Raw genomic sequence first — 21,665 nt, forward strand, 5'->3', positions numbered from 1 at the left:
AGTACAGACTGAGTTGTACATGGAGTCTTTAGCCACTAAATTACTGTGTGAACATCCACCTACCTGGTTTTCCTGTTAAATACATCAACAAGCGAGCTAATATTACACACAAAACAAGGCCACATCTGACTTACACTTGGGAGTATTTAAGAATCTCAGTGTACCATGTATCATTGTTATGCTATATAATATATATATATATATATATATATATATATATTAGATGGAACTGGAATTTTAAAAGTGATGATTTAAAGCAGAAGAAAAAATAATACTCTGAAGAACTTCCCAAAGTCCTTGAATCTAGTGAAGAAAACAGGAGACAGAGATCACTGACTTAACAAATGATGACTTTATTAAGAGAGAAAGACAAGATTGGTGTTTACCTCAGTTAAACCATCCAGGAGAACAAAGCACAGAGACTTATACAATACTTTGGTTTAAAAATTATTCATAATATCTGTATTAAACCTGATGTTTAAAGAACCAAATGGGACACCTTGTGTAAAAACAAATCATGAAAACACAAGCTTGCATAGATGAATTAATGCGGATGTACAGTTGGCATTTAAGGGAGGCTTGAGCACCGGAGAGTGCCTTAGATGAAGCTGACCTGCTCTACCTCTCAAGACACATGGAAATCACCAGCACCATGTTACTCATTTTCCTCAGGGAGGTGATAAGCAGGAACAACTTGTGCTGTATGAAGGTGAATTGAAATAGACTGTTTCCCTCAGTCTAGTCCAGATGGGTGCATATACCAGTACCCACCACCAGTCACCTTTAAGGCACCCACAAAATGTCCCTCACAGTTTCATTTAATCTCTAATTAGGCATGTGGTTCAAAGTGACCTGTTTTTTGCCCTCAGACAGGCAACTATTCTCCATCAAGTTTATCTTAGTTCCCATGAGATAGTTCTTTCAAAGCTGCCTTTGGGGTTGGCTATAAATTCATAAGCACTTGGGATATTCACTTCTCTTTATAAGCATATCCATATTCCAAATTTTCAGAGGGGCTCCAAAAAATCTGAAAGTGCCTGAATTTTTTTAGTCTGCCTCAAGAGACTACTTTCCCAAACTGTAAGATAAATAATAGCATCACCTCAAATTTCCTGAGCAACTTGATTTATATGAGCAAACTTCTGTGATTTTTAATTCAGCACCTTTCCAGAATATAAGTATAGTGCTGGGATGGATTCTTGTTAGGGGAAATTCCATTACAGAGAATTCTCATTTTGGAACATCATTTTTATACTCTATCTCCCCACTGTTCTCATTATTTACAACACTTCATGAAATGAATACTAGGCTATCAGTACAAGGCAGGTGAAAAATATCGTTATTTCTGAGAAAGGGAATTTGACTTTCAAGTTTATAGTAGGAGCTGAAGTTACAGCCTATGGGGATTTCAGGGGATAATTTAATCATAAGTACAAAAATTCTGACGTCAAAACCTCTCTCACCAAATTTAACAACTAGAAACTGTTTTAGCAATTATGGTCTGAAATCCAGTGCAATAAAATGATATCTTAAGTATATGACCGGACATGGTTTCTCCTCTCAATTATCTTCTTTCCATTGTTCCTAATCTTTGATCTTTTGTGAAGGAAATGTTACTCAAACCCTGTCTTTCACTTCTTTTGCTCTTTACGTGAACCTCAGCAATGAACCATGGGGCAGAGTGAGTCAGGTAATTAATTCTGCTCTCATCTGAAATGCTGAAACCAGTTTAGTACAGTGCTGATTTCCTATGTTCTCAAAGTCACTCAAAAAGAGAAAAACATATTCTAGTTTGCAGAGAATACACATATTTCTTTTGCAGAGAAAAGCATATTAAATCCATCAGGAACATGTTAGTAAGCAGTGTTCACACACACATTAATAGAAACAGAATGGATTTTACAGTCAGATAATTCCACAAATCAACATCACTAGTCATATGATCATGTTACTTTATAGCATTTAATAGAACCTTTAAAAAACATGCCGGTGTCTTCCCTACCATAGCAAAAGTTTTCCCAATTTCCTCTTAAAATAGACACACTCTTCATATCAGCAAATGTCTCATTTCCACTAAATGTCTCTGCTTTGGTTTTCTCCCTTTTGCTGTTAATGGTAAGCATTTCAATAAACAGAGTATTGGAGAACTTCTTATAAATAGATAATATGACCATCTTCACTGTACAAAAGAACCTTTGGAATAGTCACCATAGAAAAGGAGGACGGTCAACTCTCAATTATTCAGAAAGTGATCAACTGGTGTGAAAGATATACACAACCAGGAAATTTTTTTGTCATGTCACTGCTCATTCAGAGATTGACAAACAAGGTCGAATAATGTATCCAACAGTGTTACATGTCAGGAACAGCTCAGGGGAGAGGAGATTCAAAGCTACTGATGACAAGGACGCTTGTGAATCATCTATGAATGTTACATCTCAATGGAGACTTGATGGCAATTGACACACAGGAAGCGAAGTACACTGACCTGGGTTGGAGACAGATTAACTTAAGGCAATACTACTCCCTATAGACAGTGTTAGCATAAAGTGCAGGTCTCAACAGGAATGGGACTCTGTGACAATGACATTTTCCCAGTTTATCATCTCCTTCTTGACTTTTCTACAAGTAAATTTCAGCATTTCTAATTACAGTTGTTAAATGCCAGGAGCAACAACAACTCCGACTCTTTCCTTTAACAGTATCACATACCACAGGACAAAAGAGATTCTTCCACCAAGAGCTTAGATAACATGGTGCCCCTTGCAGCATTTACAGGAAAGTACCAAGTTTGCTTCTCGTGGCCCATATTGCCTATCATGGGCTAAGAAGAAAAGAGCTTTCTATCAACAGTAAGATAAGCAGATATGGCTTCTTAAGACACACAGGCACCACGAGATATGAGGAGAAAATAGGACCATTTCATACAGCGATTTCTCTGAATATGAGTAACAATGGACAAAGTACATCCTTACAAATCTTTTCACTTTTGCTGATCAATCAGGTATGATTTATAATTGTTTCTAAAAAGCCTAAATTATCAGACTATGGCACAGTATATACAGTGAAATTGACCTGACCAGCATTCCCTTACAATGTTAATGCTTCCTACACTAATACTGTCTTTCAAAAACGGAAGAGGGGAAAACGCCTTTAACTGCAAGCTATATTCAGTTCTCTGCCCTTCAGAAAGCTGCTAGTTTTTACTAGGGTACAAAGTTTTATAGTCAATCACTACAGTTGTCTTTCAACAGAATCATCACTAAATAATGAATCATTTTGATATCCATTGACCAAAATGATTTTTATACAATGGCCACAGATATTGAAAATCAAGGCTGTAAAATGTTAACCACTTGTGTGGTATACTGAATGCACCATGTTATAATTAGGTTATTTCCAATTTGGCACAACACAAGTTTGGAGAAGACTCAATCATACTTAATAAAAATAATTATCAGTTAAAAGCTCTTCACTTTTATAATGAAATATTCTGGCTTTAAGGAAAAGGAATAGACGACTATCAGAAAAGAATGTATTCATCATTCAGTTCAGTTTCAAGTCACAGCAGAGATGAAAAGAGGGAAATGAGTCAGGCTTGTGGTTTTTTAGAGTGAGTTCAATGGAGCCCAAGACCGAACGTACAATATGTTGACCTGGATCCAAGTGTCCATTGTCATTTTGAATTTTTCCTCCTAGGAGCATCTATTCAGCTCTTTTCTAATTTAGATGTTTCTCTATGATCAAAAACCATATGGCACTTTTTGCAGTTCATCAGTATGCTGCTGGTTGTTGTGAAGTCACTTGAGAAGCAGTAATAAACGGTATGCAAAGTCATTGTCTAATCCTCCTTTAAAGCAGGCAAACCATATGTCCAGTCTCCTGAAAAATAACTGGGTCTAACAGTGGTTTGAACACTAGTCAAGGGTTTTGTTTGTTTTTTTAAGTTAGGACCTTTAGCCTGACTCTATAACCTCCCTTCCAGGCAATACTTTGCAAAAAGTTAGGTGGAGGAAAGAAGACATACATGTAAGTAGTCTTCGATACATCTCCGTAACACATTGTGCTCATTCGGCAATACTGCTATTAATGGAGGCTTTTCCAAGGCCAGAAGCATTAGTTTATATCACAATATTAAAGCATAATACACTGTGACTCTAAAAATTAAATGGTATGTGTTCTAGCAGCAGAATCAGGAACAAAATATTTCCATATTTATATTAAATGACAAAGTATAAAACAGAGAACACAGGGAAGAGTGTCTAGCAATTCATTAAAGTACAGTTACCAGTTGCTTCTATTGTCTCAAAGATAATTATTTGAAAGAGAAGGACTATTTAATCAGTAGAATTAGATTTCTACCTTCTTATTAATAGGGAAATAATTACTCTGATATTCTTTAAAAAGTGTCTGCTTTACAAAAAATAAAATAAAGATAAAATTTTTAATTTTTTAAAAACCTAAAAAAAGTAACACATTTTCAATACATATGTTGAATTGGATAGCACAAGGGAATTACCACCTTTGGTCACTCATTAAGACAGTTAAAACACTAACAGTCTGGTTAAGTGGCCTGACATCTTTTTGAATGGAGTATCTCCTGTTAGTATTTTACAATAATAAATATGAATGAACAAAGTACATGAGAGGCAAGAAAATGCAGAAGTTTTGAAATAAAACTGATTGTTGTATGATAGAAAAATAAACATTTATAAAATAAAAATATGGCAAATGATGATGTTCATTTGCCTCATTATCAAATAAAAATACTACTGTATTTTTTTCTTTAAAGTTACCATAAAAAACTTTTAAAAATATGAATAAAAATCACAGGGCAGATAAAGAAAAATATAGCATTAGTGTAAGTCAACAAGGTCTAGCTTTTGACTATTGAAATCACTATCTGGATTTGACTTAAGGCCAGAACCTCCACATTGTCTCCACTTTCCTATCTAAATGACTATTTTTCTATATTAATTTCATTACAGCCATCCAAAGTCCTATTATTTACTCTCTCCTCCATTTCTTTAAAATGACAATATCCTTTATTATATTTCTAGGTTTTCATTTGCGCAAAACTTAACTCTCAGATGACATCACTCATTCAACCTCCTATACTACAAAATATGAAATCAAACATCTTTCTCAAAATGACAGTTCCAAATCTACTCCAAAAAACATTCCTAAACAGCTTCCTGAACACTGCCTTATTTTTAAGACTACCTGGAAAAAATAAGGCAAAGAGAAGGCAGTTCTCACTAGGAAACAAATTAAGATTTTTTTTTTCCTAGCCATGTATATATTTCTTTCCTAAACAAACCCTATGTCAAAATTCCAAAAATGTCAATTTCATACAGTGAAAAAGAATATTAAGCCAAGCTGACATATATATATGTATAATGTATAAATATGCATATATGTACATATACATACATATGTGCATGTGTGTGAGAGTGTATATATGTTAATACAAACGCACACTTCGGCTACCATTTGTGTTAACTAAGTAATATAGGAAAATAAGCATTTCTATGAGGTTAACAACCAAGACTAAATTTCCTGAAGGGAGGCTTTAAAGGTCTTATACAAAGGAATATAAAGGTCATTAACAAATAAGTAGAATCTTGGAAAAAGAATTACTTAATCAAACTTTATGTTGAATTAATCTTATTGACAGGTAAACAAAACAACACTGAGAGGCTGCCAACAAATATTTGTTTTTGTAAGCAGGAATAAAACCTTCAATCTACAGTCAGAAAGACTGACAGCATTATCACTTATACAATTGCTTTCCATTTCCTTTGGCTCCACAAGCAAAACAAAAGAAAGGAGAGAAACAATATTTTCAGTTGAATTTGCATGGAGCTGAGCTAACATTTCAGAGAATTAAGTTTTTCTCACAGAAACTGACACAAGGTCCATCGGCCAGCAGCTTCAGAAAGCCTTGGGACTGAGGAAGCAACAGAGTATCTGGCCAATTTACTCCTGTAAGGATATCCAAAACCTCCACAGTCCAGGTATTTAGACTTCAACTGTTGGGTGAATTTCCTTTTTTCATACTTTTTTTTTTTTTATTCTCTTCCTGTTGAGTACAAAAAGCCAAGGCTCTGTCCTTCAAAATATGATAAACTAATACACCAAAAAAAAGCTACTTCTTCATTCTTTTATCCTTACTGCATCCAAACATACTTTACTTTATCCCATTCATCTCCATATAATTCTAATTGCTAAACAAAGTCTAGTCCCTAGAGACCAATATTCCATACTTAACAAAAGGGCATTTTACAGTGCTCTTGGATACTATATCCCAGGAAGGATATGCAGCATAGAGGTTGCCATTAGTCAGAAGCTACATTTTCTTACACTGCCCAAGTGATCAGGAGTAACCAAAGCATTTGAAATGAATTAAAAATATGGTCAGACAAAAGCCTGAGATAAATCCCAGGACTGCAAACAATGGAGGGAAAAAAGTGTGGAATGCATTCTGTATCATCCAGCAATATCTGCTACAGTGAGTCCATTTTCAAGGCAGATTCCTGTTTTTTTACTGCTTGTAATGGAAACCTAAAAAGAAGAGGAACAAAGGAAACACAATTAAGAAAAATTAATTGAAACTCAAGACAGCTTTTCTCCACATTCAAGAAAAACCATTAGTTCTATGTATTTCAAATGGTTTCTTTGTTCTTTTTTTTAAAAATATTTACATGCAGAATCAATATGTTATTTTAACAATGTATCAAATGTATGTAAAGGACTAAGGAACTAAGGAACACCTCAACAAATGATGCAAGAATAGTCAGACAAAGAAAAACTTAAGTTATTTCATTTAAATCGAAGATAATGAAAATGCCCCCAACTGATGGAAACTGTGATGTGTGGGTTGTTTCAGTATAGATAGCCAGCTCTATTAAATAGTGCCATTTGTTTTATTACAAAAACTGGATGAATGTCAGAATGAGAGAAGGGATGATTTTTAAAAAAAATTTTTTTTTTGACAGGCAGAGATAGACAGTGAGAGAGAGACAGACAGAGAGAAAGGTCTTCCTTTTCTGTTGGTTCACCCCACAAATGGCTGCTATGGCTGGCGTGTTGCACTGATCTGAAGCCAGGAGCCAGGTGCTTCCTCTTGGACTCCCATGTAGGTGCAGGGCCCAAGCACTTGGGCCATCCTCCACTGCCTTCCTGGGCCACAGCAGAGAGCTGGATTGGAAGAGGAGCAACCGGGACAGAATCTGGCGCCCCAACCAGGACTAGAACCCGAGGTGCCGGCACTGCAGGCGGAAGATTAGCCAAGTGAGCCGCGGCACCGGACGACGGGATGATTTTTTTAAAACAACAAATGTCCGACACCTCCCATCTAGAGATTCAGATTTAATTATTCTTCACTCTCACACAATGGTAGTTTTTAAAGGCAGCATAAAAGTTTTAAAAAAATCTGGGAAATTTGTCATTAGATTTGGAAGAATATTAAAAAAAAAAAGTCACCTAAGAAATCTTTAACAACTGGTAACAAAAAATAAAAACTTCATCAATTAATAAGGTCTAATATCTGTAAAGTCTATGGCAATCTGCAAACTTTACTCACATATTTTACCCTGGCAACTGTGACATTTTCCATTTAGACTGCTTCCATTTAGCAGGTAAGGAAATTAATAAAAGAAATTACTTTTTATTTTATTACTCTCATGAGTTATATATAACTCTCATGAGTTACATATAAGTGAACACATATCCTCAAAACAGCAAAAACACTCAACAGTCCTTCCATTTGAAAGGTTGCTAAATTTAGACATCCATTATCTTTCTTCATTTTCTTTGTAACAACCTTTTTCACAAGGCTTTATGTGTTTGTGTGTACATACATATTTTAATTACTAGTGTCATGGGTAGATAAAAATAGCAAGCAAAGGTTGAACATTTCTTGCCCAAAATTTCTGAGACCAGAAGTGTTTAAAACATAAGAGTTTTCTGGATTTGGGAATATTTGCATAAACTTTGCTGAATTTGAACTGCTCCAGGATCTGAAACTTTTTGAACATGTCAACACTCAAAATGTTTTAGATGTCAGAGAATTTCAGATTTCCGTATTTGGAATGATCACTCTGTATAGAAAAAGCAGTTTAACAGATATAAATCAAAGTCACAATCAACCTTTAAGAGTCTGATGAAAGCTATGGTTTCCTCCGCAGGAAAAAGCAAATATACAGAAAAGCTTGCATTAAATTTAAAGTTTTTCTTTTGGTCTGTGTTAAAATACTGTCATTATTTGCTGAAAAAAGCTACCTTATTTTTCCACTCTAGTTATCTGTAGACAGCATTTGACTTCCCACTGTAAGGTTTAAAAGTAAAATATATATATTTTAAATATATATTTATAAAAGATAAAGCTAAAAGTAAAAATTCTAAACTTGCCCATATACACTCTTCCTACCTTTATGAGAGGACTCTGCTTTTGAGAAATGACGGGTGGAACTGTGCTGCTTTGTAAAATGAGTATACTCCGTATCCTCAGCTTCTGTCGTGGCAGGTGGTGGTGGTCTGAAGGGAAGCCAGAAGTTAAAAGATATTCTACATATTGGTTAGTACATGCCACTTCTCATTGGATTATACCACAAAAACATTTTTTGTAGAAATAAAAAGGTCAAATCCTGTAGAATGATTTTTTTTTTTCTTTTTTTTTTTTTTTTTTTTTTTGACAGGCAGAGTGAACAGTGAGAGAGAGAGAGACAGAGAAAAGGTCTTCCTTTACCATTGGTTCACCCTCCAATGGCCGCTGCGCTGCGGCTGGTGCACCGCGCTGATCCGAAGCCAAGAGCCAGGTGCTTCTCCTGGTCTCCCATGGGGTGCAGGGCCCAAGCACTTGGGCCATCCTCCACTGCACTCCCGGGCCACAGCAGAGAGCTGGCCTGGAAGAGGGGCAACCGGGACAGAATCCGGCACTCCGACCTGGACTAGAACCCAGTGTGCCGGTGCCACAGGCGGAGGATTAGTCTATTCAGCCGCAGTGACGGATAGTTATATGACCTTCAATAAACTACTTTATCTTAATTTTCCTTCAGGTTTTGTTGTTGCTCCTTTGTTTTGATGCATGTAATCAAATAAAAACAAATGTATTTTCTCAACACCTAAACTGCATGAGGCACTCTGCTAAAAATAGATAAGGTGTGACTGTTGCTGTTAATAAGACACATTTTTTTTTTAATTTCATAAATGTGAATTTACAAAGTGCAACTTTTGTATTGTTGTGGGTTCCCCCACAACCTCCCTCCCTCCCGTGGCCCTCCCCTCTCCCTCTCCCATCCCGCCCTTTATCAAGTTTCATTTTCAATTACCTTCATATACTGAGGATCAACTTAGTATATACTAAGCAAGGATTTCAACAGGCTGCATTCACACAACTGCACAAGGTATAGGGTATTGTTCGACTAGTAGTGTTTTTAAGTTTCATAGTAAAACACATTAAGGACAGAGATCCTACGTGGGGAGCATGTACCCAGTGACTCCTGTTGTTGATTTAACAATTGGCACTCTTATTTGTGACGTCAGCAATCACCTGAGACTCTTGCTATGAGCTGTCTAGGCTATGGAAGTCCCTTGAGTTCACCAACTCTGAACTTGTTTAGTCAAGGCCGTGTCACAGTGGAGGTTCCTTCCTCCCTTCAGAGAAAGGCACCTCTCTCCTTGATGGCCTGTTCCTTCTGCTGGGGTCTTGTTCACCAGGGTCTTTCATTTAGATTGTTTTTTGCCACCGTGTCATGGCTTTCCATGCCACTGAGACTCTCATGGACCTTTTAGCCAGATCTGAATGTCTCAAGGGTGGATTCTGAGGCAGGAGTGTTGTTTAGGGTGTTTGCCATCCTATGAGTCTGCTGTGTGTCCTGCTTCCCCCACAGGATCATTCTCTCCCTTTTAATTCTATCCTTCGTTATTTGCTTACACTGGTCTTATTTGTGAAATCTCTTCAACACATACCCTATCTTTTTGATCGGTTGTGTATTTATACTTATCACTTTACCAAGTGTGCTGGCATTGGTACCTGCCTCCTTAGTAAGATTGATTTGAAATCCCCTGGCACATTTCTTAGTTCCACCATTGGAGGTAAGTCCGAGTGCGCATGAGACACATTTTTTTTGTTTGTTCCATTTTCCAAGAAAAAATAAAGAGAAGAAAGTACAAAAGTTGAGGAAGAAAGAAGAGAGGAAGGATTAAAGAAACGATAGGAGGTATTGAAGGAAGGCATTTTGAGAACATCTCATGAGCAAAGTTTCTTTATCCACTAGGTGGCAAAGTAGATCTTAACATAAATGCATCTTTCTATGGAATAGATTTGCAATTTTTATGACAAAGAAAACAAAATTTAAAAAAAAGATTAGAAAATTGTTACTAAACTGTTTTACCTTAATTATTTAACACAGATTTTTGCAACAACTGGGCATTGATGAAAAACAAAACCTTTCAAGTTTTTGTTTAGTAAAGATGTGCTCAAATTTTGTATTAAAGCATGGACCCATATCAATATTTAAACATGTTGTAGAATGTTTTATATTATTATACATAAAATCTGTAAGCCATTCACATTTTGAGGTTTAGAAAGTCATACTTCTTTTGGTATAATGGGCTCTATCGTATAAAAAGAAGACAGGTGTTTTCAAATTTCTTATCCTGTCCCCAAGCACTAAGTCTCTCCCTTAAGTACTCAGCATTTAGAAGAAGTCAGCATGAGATGTGTACATAAATTTGTATATATACTGAGGGCTGTGCCAGTGGTTCTATATTTCAATTAACTTGTGGGACGACTCTGCACAGTGGCTACTGTATACGTGTTTTAGAGTTAAAGATCTAGTCAAGTTCACATTGCTGTCAGGTGGCAGAGCTGGAGCTGAAATTCAACTAGACCACCAAACCAATGCTTTAACTTCTATACTACACTATGCTACACAGGTACAGATTTTTAATGAGCAGTAGCAGCATCTGCATACAGGAGTGTATGTGTGGGTGTGTGTCTTAGGTTTTCATATGTATCTTTGTCTTACACATTCAAAAATCTTGGAAAAAAGATACATTTTAACATATGCATATATTTTCTGTGTTTTTGTTATAAATGAGAGAATTTTAAATACTTTGTGAAAAATGGAATTAATAGCAAAATTTATTTTGGTGTGAATTTTTTTTTTAAATCCAGACATATGAGGCATCTTCAAAGAGCTCATGGAAGAAGCATACTGTGAAAAAAATTATGCATGATCACAAAAAATGTTTTACACCAAAATAAACTTATCCTTTAACTCTATTTTCCACAAATTGTTTGAAGTACCCTTTGAACTAAAAACAATGTGCTCCTAAAAAGTCTGCAAAACATTTAAGAGAAACACCTACTGGTACTTGTCTTAGTAGTAGCTGGACAAAGCTATTAATCTTATTACCAGGTGAATTTGACTTGGATGATGTGCAATAAGATCTGTTGTCTTAGGCATCTAAGAGCAACCCTGAGTATCCTTTGTTCTTATCTATGCATTCATATCTATTCTCAGAAATGTTCTTCTTAAAATTAATCCAGTAGAAGCAGGTATTGTAGCCCAGCAAGTTAAGCTGCCTTTTGGGATGCCAGTATCCCATAAAGATTACGGGTTTTAGTTCAGGCTGCTCCATGCTTCTGATCCAGCTTGCCATGGATTCAAATAGGAGACAGGAGATGATAGCTCAAAGTTCTTGGGCTCCTGTCACCCATAAGACCAGTGTCTATCCTGTGTGTGTGTGTATGTGTGTGTGTGTGTGTGTGTGTGAGAGAGAGAGAGAGATAGAGAGAGAGAGAGAGTGAGTGAGCGAGCCTGCCTGGCATTCTGCCTTTTAGTAAAATAAATACATCTTAAAAACTTAATCAGTAGTCTTTTCAGTAGTCTCTTTTTCTGAGATGTTTGTAATCAATTGTTCTAAATAAAGTGATCTCTACCTGTGAGAAATTCACCCCTGCTTACCTAAAGGCCAACTTTTCAGGCCAAGCAAATGTATGTTTATTGTATAATGGCTAATGAACACTTACCATCATGGAATACATAAATTCTGACTAGAATCTGACTACTATGGAACACCCCCAAAGTAAACAGGCTTCTCCTTCCCACATCTAGGGCACTCATATTCTGCCCTGAATAAGCCTTTTATTAATCTTTCCATAGACCCTATTTTATCTCCATCAACAGTAGTTATATTAATGTGAGCAGAGTACAAAATGTGTCATTTTTGTTTTTCTCTTAGCCATTTGCTTACAAATATTAGAAATCCAATAAACAGTGCTTTCCTTGTGTTATTCCCATTATTGACTAACATTTCGAGCAAGTGAGATCCCAGTGGAAAGAACGGGGCCATCAAAGAAGGAGGTACTTTTCTCTGAAGGGAGTAGAGAACTTCTACTTTGACTATGACCCTATCGGAATAAGATCAAAGTCAGCAAACCCTAAAGGCTTCCATAGCCTTGGCAACTCATGACTAGAGCCTAGGGAGATTACTGACACCATAAACAAGAGTGTCAAATTGTTAAGTCAACAACAGGAGTCACTGTGTACTTATGTCTCATGTGGGATCTGTCCTTAATGTGTTGTCCAATGTGAAGTGATGCTGTAACTAGTACTAAAACAGCATTTTTACACTTTGTGTGTCTGTGTGGGTGCAAACTGATGAAATCTTTACTTAGCATATACTGAATCGATCTGTATATAAAGACAATTGAAAATGAAAAAAAAAAAACCTGGTGTTAAATTGGAAATTGCATACAAAATTAATCAATTTTTAAAAAATATCATGTAGGATCTCTGTCTTTAATGTGCTGTACACTGTTATTTAATGCTATAACTAGTACTCAAACAGTATTTTTTCACTTTGTGTTGCTATGTGGGGGCAAACTGTTGAAATCTTTACTTAATATATACTAAACTGATCTTCTGTATATAAAGAGAATTGAAAATGAATCTTGATGTGAATGGAAGGGGAGAGGAAGCGAGAACAGGGAGGGTTGCAGGTGGGAGGAAAGTTATGGGGGGGGAGAAGCCATTGTAATCCATAAGCTGTACTTTGGAAATTTATATTCATTAAATAAAAGTTAAAAAAAAAAAGTTACAGAAGACTTGGAGGAAGAGTTGACACAAAACAATATGACTTTAGAATTAAGAAACTCAGTTTCACAAAGCAGGTGGCTAACGAAGTAACTGAGGCCCAAGAAAACAGAATCGGTAATGAAGGTAGCACAGTTTATTCTTTACTCTTTCAGTAACCTCAGCAGCTTATTATCAGTCACTTTTAACTCTTTTATTATTAATGCTACTAGGTGACTGAAAGCCAGAAAGACAAAAGCCGAGTGGAACATACAAAAAAAAAAAAAAAATGTGATTATTGCTCTACCCTCAACTCATCACCAAGCAAAAGGATTCTAAAATCTTAAAACAGCACAGGACTCCAAGAAATTCTCTAGGATTGCCATGTAAGGATAGACAAAGCAATCTAGAGAATGTCCTCAGTTATCTTATGCTGTTCTGTTTAGCTTCTGGTTATACAGAAAAAACAACCAACCAATCTAGATTTATTGCTTTCTGAGTCAAAATTAATTTGTTGCGAGAGACAATATTTAAATGCAAAGCTAGAAAAATCTATTAACCAATATTTAACAGTTTTCGTTGTATAAAGATACTCCTCACAATTCACTCTGAAAAACACTTCTTCAATAAACCATCCTCGACACACAAAACAGTTGTCCCTTTGCTTGTATGGAACTGTGTATTTTTCAACCACAGCACTTAACACAGTAATAATAATTATTTGCATTACTTAAAATTCATGAAATTACAAAACAGGTTATCCCTGCTCATTGTTGCTTACCTCAGTTCTAAGTAATTATTGGGATTCTTAGTAAATATTTGATAAATGAGTAACTGGAGATAAATGTGATTCACATTCATAATGTATGAGGAATTAAGTGTGATTTATAATTTCTTTAAGTTTTTCCAAGGGAAAAAATGTAAGTGAAATAGCAAGTAGTGTTACCAGCAGAAATCCTGTAGTTGAAACAACTGAGGACTTGGCTTTTAACTTTTTCCAGTAAAAAAGAAGTTAGAATTAATACAGATTGCTAACTGGTTTTCTAATTCTTTAAAGACAATATAAACTGGTTTTCTAATTCTTTAAAGACAATATAAAATCTTGTAATGGTAAAAGAAATTAAATCTTTCACCTTAATCTTACAAGCTCTCCATGCAACCTTCTTTCTCCTCTACTACTACTATCTTGATCTAGGAAGATCTCTGTTTTTCAGTCCATAAAACACACTCTTTCTGTACAGACAGGAAGGTTTTTCTAAATGTGCAAAAGGAAACCATAGATTCTAACCAGAAATTATACATTCTGATAATAGTTGTACAAAATAACTATACATCCAAATTATAGACATTCTAATTTTTAATTGAATATGTTTTAAAAGGTTCTGAGTAAATGTTACTTTCCCTATATATACATTCTATAAATGGTATTAAAGACAACTATTCATCTCAGGTAAAAAAGATTTCAATTCTATTAGCCATAAGTAATTTTTCAGTAATTAATAGCAGTCATTTGAAAGGCAGACTCTACGAAGCAGACAGACAGACAAAGATCTCCCATCTGCTGACTTACTTTCCAAATGCCCAGCAACTGGGAATACAATCTGATCCACCCATTATGATGATAGGGACTTAACTAAGAGTCATCATCTGCTGCTTCCCAAGGTGCACATTAAAGCACGAAGCTGGAATTTAGAGTGGGGCTGGGACTCAAACCCAGGCACTCTGATATGGGGTGTCAGGATCTCAGGCAGCACCCACCAAACACCCACCCTTTTAACAGTCATCTTCAGTATAGGAAAATTTGGGGGCTGGTGTCATAGCACTGTGCATAAAGCAGTGCCTGTTATGCCAGCATCCCATATGGATAATGGTTCGAATACTACTCCACTTCTGATCCAACTCCCTGCTAATGTGCCTGGGAAAGCAGCAGAAGATGCCCAAGTGCTTGGGCCCCTGCACCCATGTGGGAAACCCAGAAGAAGCTCCTGACTCTTGATCAGCCTATTTCTGACTATTGTGGCTATTTGGGGAGTGAACCAGCAGATGGAAGTCTCTCTCTCTCTCTCTCTCTCTCTCTCTCTCTTTCTGCCTTGTGTAACTCTTTCAAATAAGTAAAATCTTAAAAAAAAAAATAGGATCATTTGATTATTTACTCTCTATATTTCAAGTATTTTAGAGTATCTACATTTCAGAAACATTTCAACTTTAATAAACCTTTAAAAATAAATATTCCAGACTGTTTTATCATATCTATTATCAAAGTTATTTGAATTTTTACGAGGCCAAGGACTTTGAAAATTGCGAAATAACCTAAAGTTGACTTGAATTCATGTGACTAAAAATAAGGACACTAATCCAGACATATTTACCCTCAGAAAAGATTAGCTGCTTACTTTACTTGGACACTGTGAGGATATATATACTCGACTGTAGTGATCTTAAATGCGACTCACAAAAACATTCAGCATGTGCGCAACCAAAAGCTTTATGAGGAACAGATTTTATATAATTAGATGGACTCTACTATTATTGTCCTCTAAGCAATACAAACCTGATACAATTTTCAGAAGGGTATTTATCTTCTGAAAGCATATGACATTAAAAATAGAGGATGGCTTCTTAAGAGCACTAAATATGTTCACATGAAGGAAACAAGTCTAGCAGCTTAACTGTGGGCAAAGAGTGGAAACAATAGTGTATATTTTACAAAACTTAGGCTTTCCAAACTATTAGTATTAATAGGACCAAATTGAAGGTTTTAATAATTTAGCTTTAAAAGTGTTAAGATTTGCTGGTACTTTTGTCTCTTGATATTTCTCTTCGAAATCCAATCACATTTTCTTTTGAAAGGTAACCAAAAGCAATAAAGAAAAAACAGACTGCTTCTCCGGAGACATAAATATTGACAGTATAATATTGAGGATACAGCAGTTCCTCCCTAACTTTGACTCAAGACTGCTTGAGAGAGGACAAAAAAGCATCCATTCTGAAGCCAGAGCTATTTGATCTAGTGGGATTTAGGTGACTTAACAGTGACTAAAGTATTTGCCGAGGACATTTATACTCAAACAGAAATGAGTTTTGACATGTTTAAATGTCATCCATGTTATCACTGTGACCATGAAACCCTAAAAATTTAAAACCTGAAATTTCATTTAGGAAAATGGTTAATCTCATCCCTCTGAAATTGAGGGCATAAATTTAGTGAATGCAGAGATAAGAACTGTTCCTAACAAGTACATCTTTCCTTCTATACCTCAGCTTCTGTAGAACAGCCCTGATTTTACTTCTACATCCAGTTTAACACTGGAAATAAAGTTTAAGAATAACCTTGGCAGATCTGATACCACCACAAGTTTGCAGAGCTTCGGCTCTCCTCTCCAAAGAACAAAAACTATTCTTAGGCAACTGACATCTCCTTAGTCACCTTCCTCATTCTCCTTCTCCGGTGTCATCTTACCGTGCTGGCCTGTCATTCTTAGAACGGTGAGGTTCATCACTCTCTTTTGACTTTGGATGCACTGATTTAGCCGATTTTAGCTATGGACAGAAAACAGACAAAATATACACACACAAACATTAAACAAAGGGAAAAATAAGGTTTAGAAAATATGCATATTATGCCAATCTCTCCTTTAGTAATTTCAAGTTACTTAGTCAAGCAACATTTTTTTTTTTTAAATTTATCTGAGAAGCAGAGAGACAGGGAAAAAGAGAGACAGAAAGAAAAGAGATCTCCCATCTGCTGGTTCACTCCCCAAATGCCCACAATAGCCAGGGCTGAGCCAGGCTGAAGTCAGGAGCCCAAGTCTCCCAAAGATCCAGCTTCTTTTTCAGTCATCATCTCCTGCCTCCAGGATGCACATTAACATGCAGCAGGAATAGGGAACAGAGCCAGAGACAAAAACCACAACACTCTGTTATGGGATGCAGGCATCCCAAGCAGTGTCACAACTGCCAGGCAAAATATCTGCTCCCAAATATTTTTACATACAGCCACTCAGAGGTTAAAATTAAAAAAATAATAGCCACTTGAGAATTGCTAAAGGCTATCAGGGCAGCCTTATGAGTGGGCTAAATACACCTAAACACACTGCAATCAGGTGTGCTTGGCCAATGAGTATTAATCTAACAACTGGATAGCCACTGACAAGAACTGTTGGACAGTCAACATAATCTAGTTAAGTGTTCACAAATCTACTTCTGTATACTTGGTTTAGGGATGATGATGGTCTATACAGGAAACAAAGGCACATTTATGAAAACATTTCCAACAGAGAAACTGTACCAGCACTGGTTACAGAATCTGGAAATGGCAGAAGATACTTTATGTGAACATTGTCTTCCTGATTTTGCTGACTTAAAACTCTTAAAATATCTACTTTTCTCTAGTGGAGTTATTAAAGAATATAAGTAACTCCTAAACAGTTATTTATGGCAGTTGTATTACAGTAGAAGTATACTAGTAAAAGCACTTGGCAATCCCTGTCAAAAAAGAAACACATTATAAAAAATCCTGAATTACTAACTGGGTGAAAGGGGGAGTTAAATATATGTAACTAACATAGAAATAATACTTTTAGACTGACAGCTAGGTAACTGAGCAACCAAAAATGTGAAAGCAATACTATTAGCATGTTTCAAATGTCTTCCTTTTCCTCACAAAAAGTGTTGAGACTATGAGACAGCACCAGAGACCTAAGGGAGGAATTTGTTCAAAAGAGAACAATATGCATCATGGAAACTCATCCTAGGTTGCATTCTTATAGGCCTAGTGCAAAATCTCTCCTAAAAAGTCTTTGTTTTATGCATTCCTCCTTTTTCCTCTGTTGTTTTCCATCTAACTGGGTCTTCTATTTGTTAGCTGTCTACAATTTGTCATCCTCTCTATGTTATACATTATTCTTATTATCTTTCCCTGTAGGTCAAGCATGGTACCTGGCACCCAGTCATTGATGAATAAAGTCTGTTAAACTGAACTTGAAATCACCATATAAAATAATCACACTACTTTACAATAGAATGAATTGTAGTCACTGCCCGTTTTGTCAACTATTTCTGATTAACATGGGGAAAGTTTTAGTCCAACTTCATGCTAAATACTTCTTGCACTGCAACATAATCAATAATTTCTGGTGGCAGGTGTACAATCATATCTGTCAGTCTTTCACAGATCAAGTTATGTCAAAGGGATGAAAACAGATATGTAACAGGGATGACAATGAAAGTACATAAAAAAAGAGAGGAAGAGAAAGTCACTAAAAAATTTAAAAGCAGAACTGGCTACATTCCTTTCAATACAAGCATAATAATTCTACCACGAAAGTGGAGTTCTTTTCATTTCTCATTTTATTTCTAACTAGAAGACAAAAGCAAATAACACACCCTACCTTCCATTCCGGATCATGCTTTCTTTTTTCCAAAGATGATTTTTCCCGTTCCCTGGCTTTCTTGTAAGCTTTCTTTTCTTCAGCCATTAGGAGTCGAGCAATTTCCTAAACAAAATCCAGTCAACATTAGTTGCAGATCTTCGGTATGGAAAATTATCAGGATATTACCCCTCCACCGCCGCCAAAAAAATGAGTTAAATTCATTAACTAAAATGGACTTACTTCATCCTGGGCGACCTGAGCTGCTCTCATGTCTACTTGGGTAGCCTGTGGTATAGAAAACAAAGAAGAAAAATTTAGCTGGAATACATGTTGTTCATTTTAAAAAAACTCTTACAAAAAAATAAATTGATAATTGAAGCCAATTATGATTAACATCCCTGAAGCTGGTAATCAGTTGGTACACTTTTAGCAGACATAAAAAGGGGCTCTTTTATTCAAATACTACATATAGCAAATTCTTAGAGAAATATCACAACTTTATAATGCAGAGATAGGGATACAGTTCTGTTGCTACTGCTCAATCAGTAAGTGAAAGACTGGGTTGTGTCCCTTATTCATGAGTACATGTTCCAAGACCCCCAGTGAATACTTGAAACCACGTTGGTACAAACACTTCCTATATTTTTTCCTACATGTACACGTACCTATGAGAAAGTTTAACTTATAAAGTAGGCATGGTAAGACATGAACAATAATAATAAAATAGAATAATTATAGTAACATGCTGTAATAAAAGTTGCAATTATTTCTAGAATTTTCTTTCTTTTTTAATTTTTATTTATTTTTTTTGACAGGCAGAGTGGACAGTGAGAGAGAGACAGAGAGAAAGGTCTTCCTTTGCCGTTGGTTCACCCTCCAATGGCCGCCGCGGCTGGCACGCTGCAACCAGCGCACCGCGCTGATCCGATGGCAGGAGCCAGGTACTTATCCTGGTCTCCCATGGGGTGCAGGACCCAACCACTTGGGCCATTCTCCACTGCACTCCCTGGCCACAGCAGAGAGCTGGCCTGGAAGAGGGGCAACCGGGACAGAATCCGGCGCCCCAACCGGGACTAGACCCCGGTGTGCCAGTGCCGCAAGGTGGAGGATTAGCCTAGTGAGCCGCGGCGCCGGCTTCTAGAATTTTCTATGTAATATTGTTGGGCTGTATTTGACCACAGATGACTGAAATCATAGAAAAGAAAACTGCATATAAAGGGAAATTATTGTATTTTATTCCTGTTGTGTTAACTAATTTTTCACCCTTCAAAAATGTATGTTTCTCAACTGACATGAGATCTATAACTTACTGATTCACCTAGACTTTTGCCTTAAAATGCGCTCACCAGAAGTTCTTCTTCTTGCAGTTTTCTGGCTATTTCAGCATCATACCATTCCTGATCCCTGTGGGTTACTCGTGATGGAGTAGACATAGCATCTTTCATCACTCGTGGCTTCATTCCTAGAAAAAACTCAATGTAGTAAGGCAACAGAAAAATCTTTTAAAACTTTTCTTTCCTATCTAACACTTTACTCTGGAATTCAAGATAATGTATATACAGAATGTAGCAAATTTTTCCCCTATGCATGGAAGTGGTGATGTAGATAATGCATACATTTAAATAAAGTTATCTACACAAACTGCCTGGCTTTTAAAACTCCTCTCTCAGTTTCTTCAACAGCAGAAAATCTGTAAAGAACTGCAAGTGAGCCCTTTACAAAATGTCACTGACAAAATAACAAAATAATAAACAAAGTTAAAAAGTCACTGAAAATAAAGAAGAATTTAGAGAAAAAAGTTATCAAGTCAGACTTAAGACTAGAAGGAGAGGTTTCCATTTACCTCAGTCTGCGCACCTTACTCTAAACAGAACAGAAATTGCATCTCCTAGAAGTTATGTGACAATACCTATTATTCAACCAGCGAGTCTTCCATGGCTTCTGCTCTTATGGGAAACCAACCAAGTTACTTTAGACCTTTCCTACAGCTTTGATCAGTTTAATGTTACTGCTACAAATGAGGGAAACATCAGAGGACACAATGACCTTAGAGTTCTACCCCTATGGGGAGAAAGGAACATGGAAGACAGGTAGGCAACATTGGCCTTTTACTTTGAAACGCTATAGTCAACCCATATGCCTTCTGCAACTTTTACATAAGATAAATGCTAATGGTTATTATAAAAATATGGATATTTCTCTTCTGTGCCCTTCCATAAATTGCAATTACCCAGCAATATGAATATATTGCATCCAGAAATAATGAAAAATTTGAATGTAATGAGCAAAATTAGCCATCTGGAATGGTGACTTTTCAAATACTGAAAATACTTTTAGTAAATTACTGAAGAGAGAAAGAAAATCTCTTCCTAATTGTGTATCTCCTTAGACTAGTGGTTGTTAATGACAGCTACATATTAGAATTACTTGGGGGTGCTTAAAATACTTGTAAATACAAAAATATTTGTCCTAACCAACAGAAATTCTAATTAAGTAGCTTGAATGAGTCTTGACCTTCAATTGATGTATTTGATTGTTCTATGTATTCTCCATGGATCCTTTTTCTTTACCCATCCATCCACTGATGGATATTGAGGTTGATACCATATCTTGGCTATTGTAAATATCTTACCACAGTAAGCCTAGGGATATCTATAAGTTGATCCTTATTTGTAGTTAGCTTTGGAATAGTTTAGTAAAAATAAGTCCATCAAAATAATACATAAAATGATATTTTTTAATCAAAGTGTCTTACCACAGTTGATTTCATTCCTATTAACAAAAACAATGAAATAAGAAAATACAACTAAATCCTGAATAAAGAAAATTTGTTATCCTGTGAAACCTATCTTTGTAGAATTTTCAACCTAACTTTGTGGTAAATTCAAAATAGGCTGCCATATTGCAATCTATACAAAAATGATGCACGTACAAGCAGACCAAGGTCTAGTTAAGAATAACAGAACATGCTTAGCTCCTCCAATTGCTAGGCAATGAAATCATAAAGTAGCAAAAATTCAGATTTCAAGACAGACTTTCTTCATTATTACTCCTTTTACTCACAACCACAGAATTAACTGTGAAAACGTTTTATTTTAAATTCTATGACAGACATATTCACATGAACAGTGTTAGATGACAGGATGATAAAACTAACATCTGGCAGTCAAAAAAGAGTAACTTGATCAATACTCAGAAGAGTTACAAT

The 21,665-nt window shown here is 36.0% G+C and overlaps 1 protein-coding gene across 1 annotated transcript in view; it reads right to left on the reverse strand.

Moving 5' to 3' along the window:
- Positions 1 to 329: 329 nt before the first annotated feature.
- The window catches only part of CCDC50 (coiled-coil domain containing 50), a 78,794-nt gene continuing 57,458 nt past the window's right edge, over positions 330 to 21,665 (reverse strand). The window contains exons 6-11 of the mRNA XM_062210136.1: positions 19,804 to 19,919; positions 18,698 to 18,742; positions 18,476 to 18,580; positions 16,546 to 16,625; positions 8,432 to 8,538; positions 330 to 6,564 (exon numbers count right to left, since the gene is read on the reverse strand). Of these exons, the coding sequence (XP_062066120.1) occupies positions 6,545 to 6,564; positions 8,432 to 8,538; positions 16,546 to 16,625; positions 18,476 to 18,580; positions 18,698 to 18,742; positions 19,804 to 19,919 (473 nt within the window). The 3' untranslated portion in view covers positions 330 to 6,544. The remainder of the gene's footprint in view (positions 6,565 to 8,431; positions 8,539 to 16,545; positions 16,626 to 18,475; positions 18,581 to 18,697; positions 18,743 to 19,803; positions 19,920 to 21,665) is intronic.

Source organism: Lepus europaeus, chromosome 2 (assembly GCF_033115175.1).
Source record: "Lepus europaeus isolate LE1 chromosome 2, mLepTim1.pri, whole genome shotgun sequence".
Lineage (NCBI taxonomy): Eukaryota > Metazoa > Chordata > Mammalia > Lagomorpha > Leporidae > Lepus > Lepus europaeus.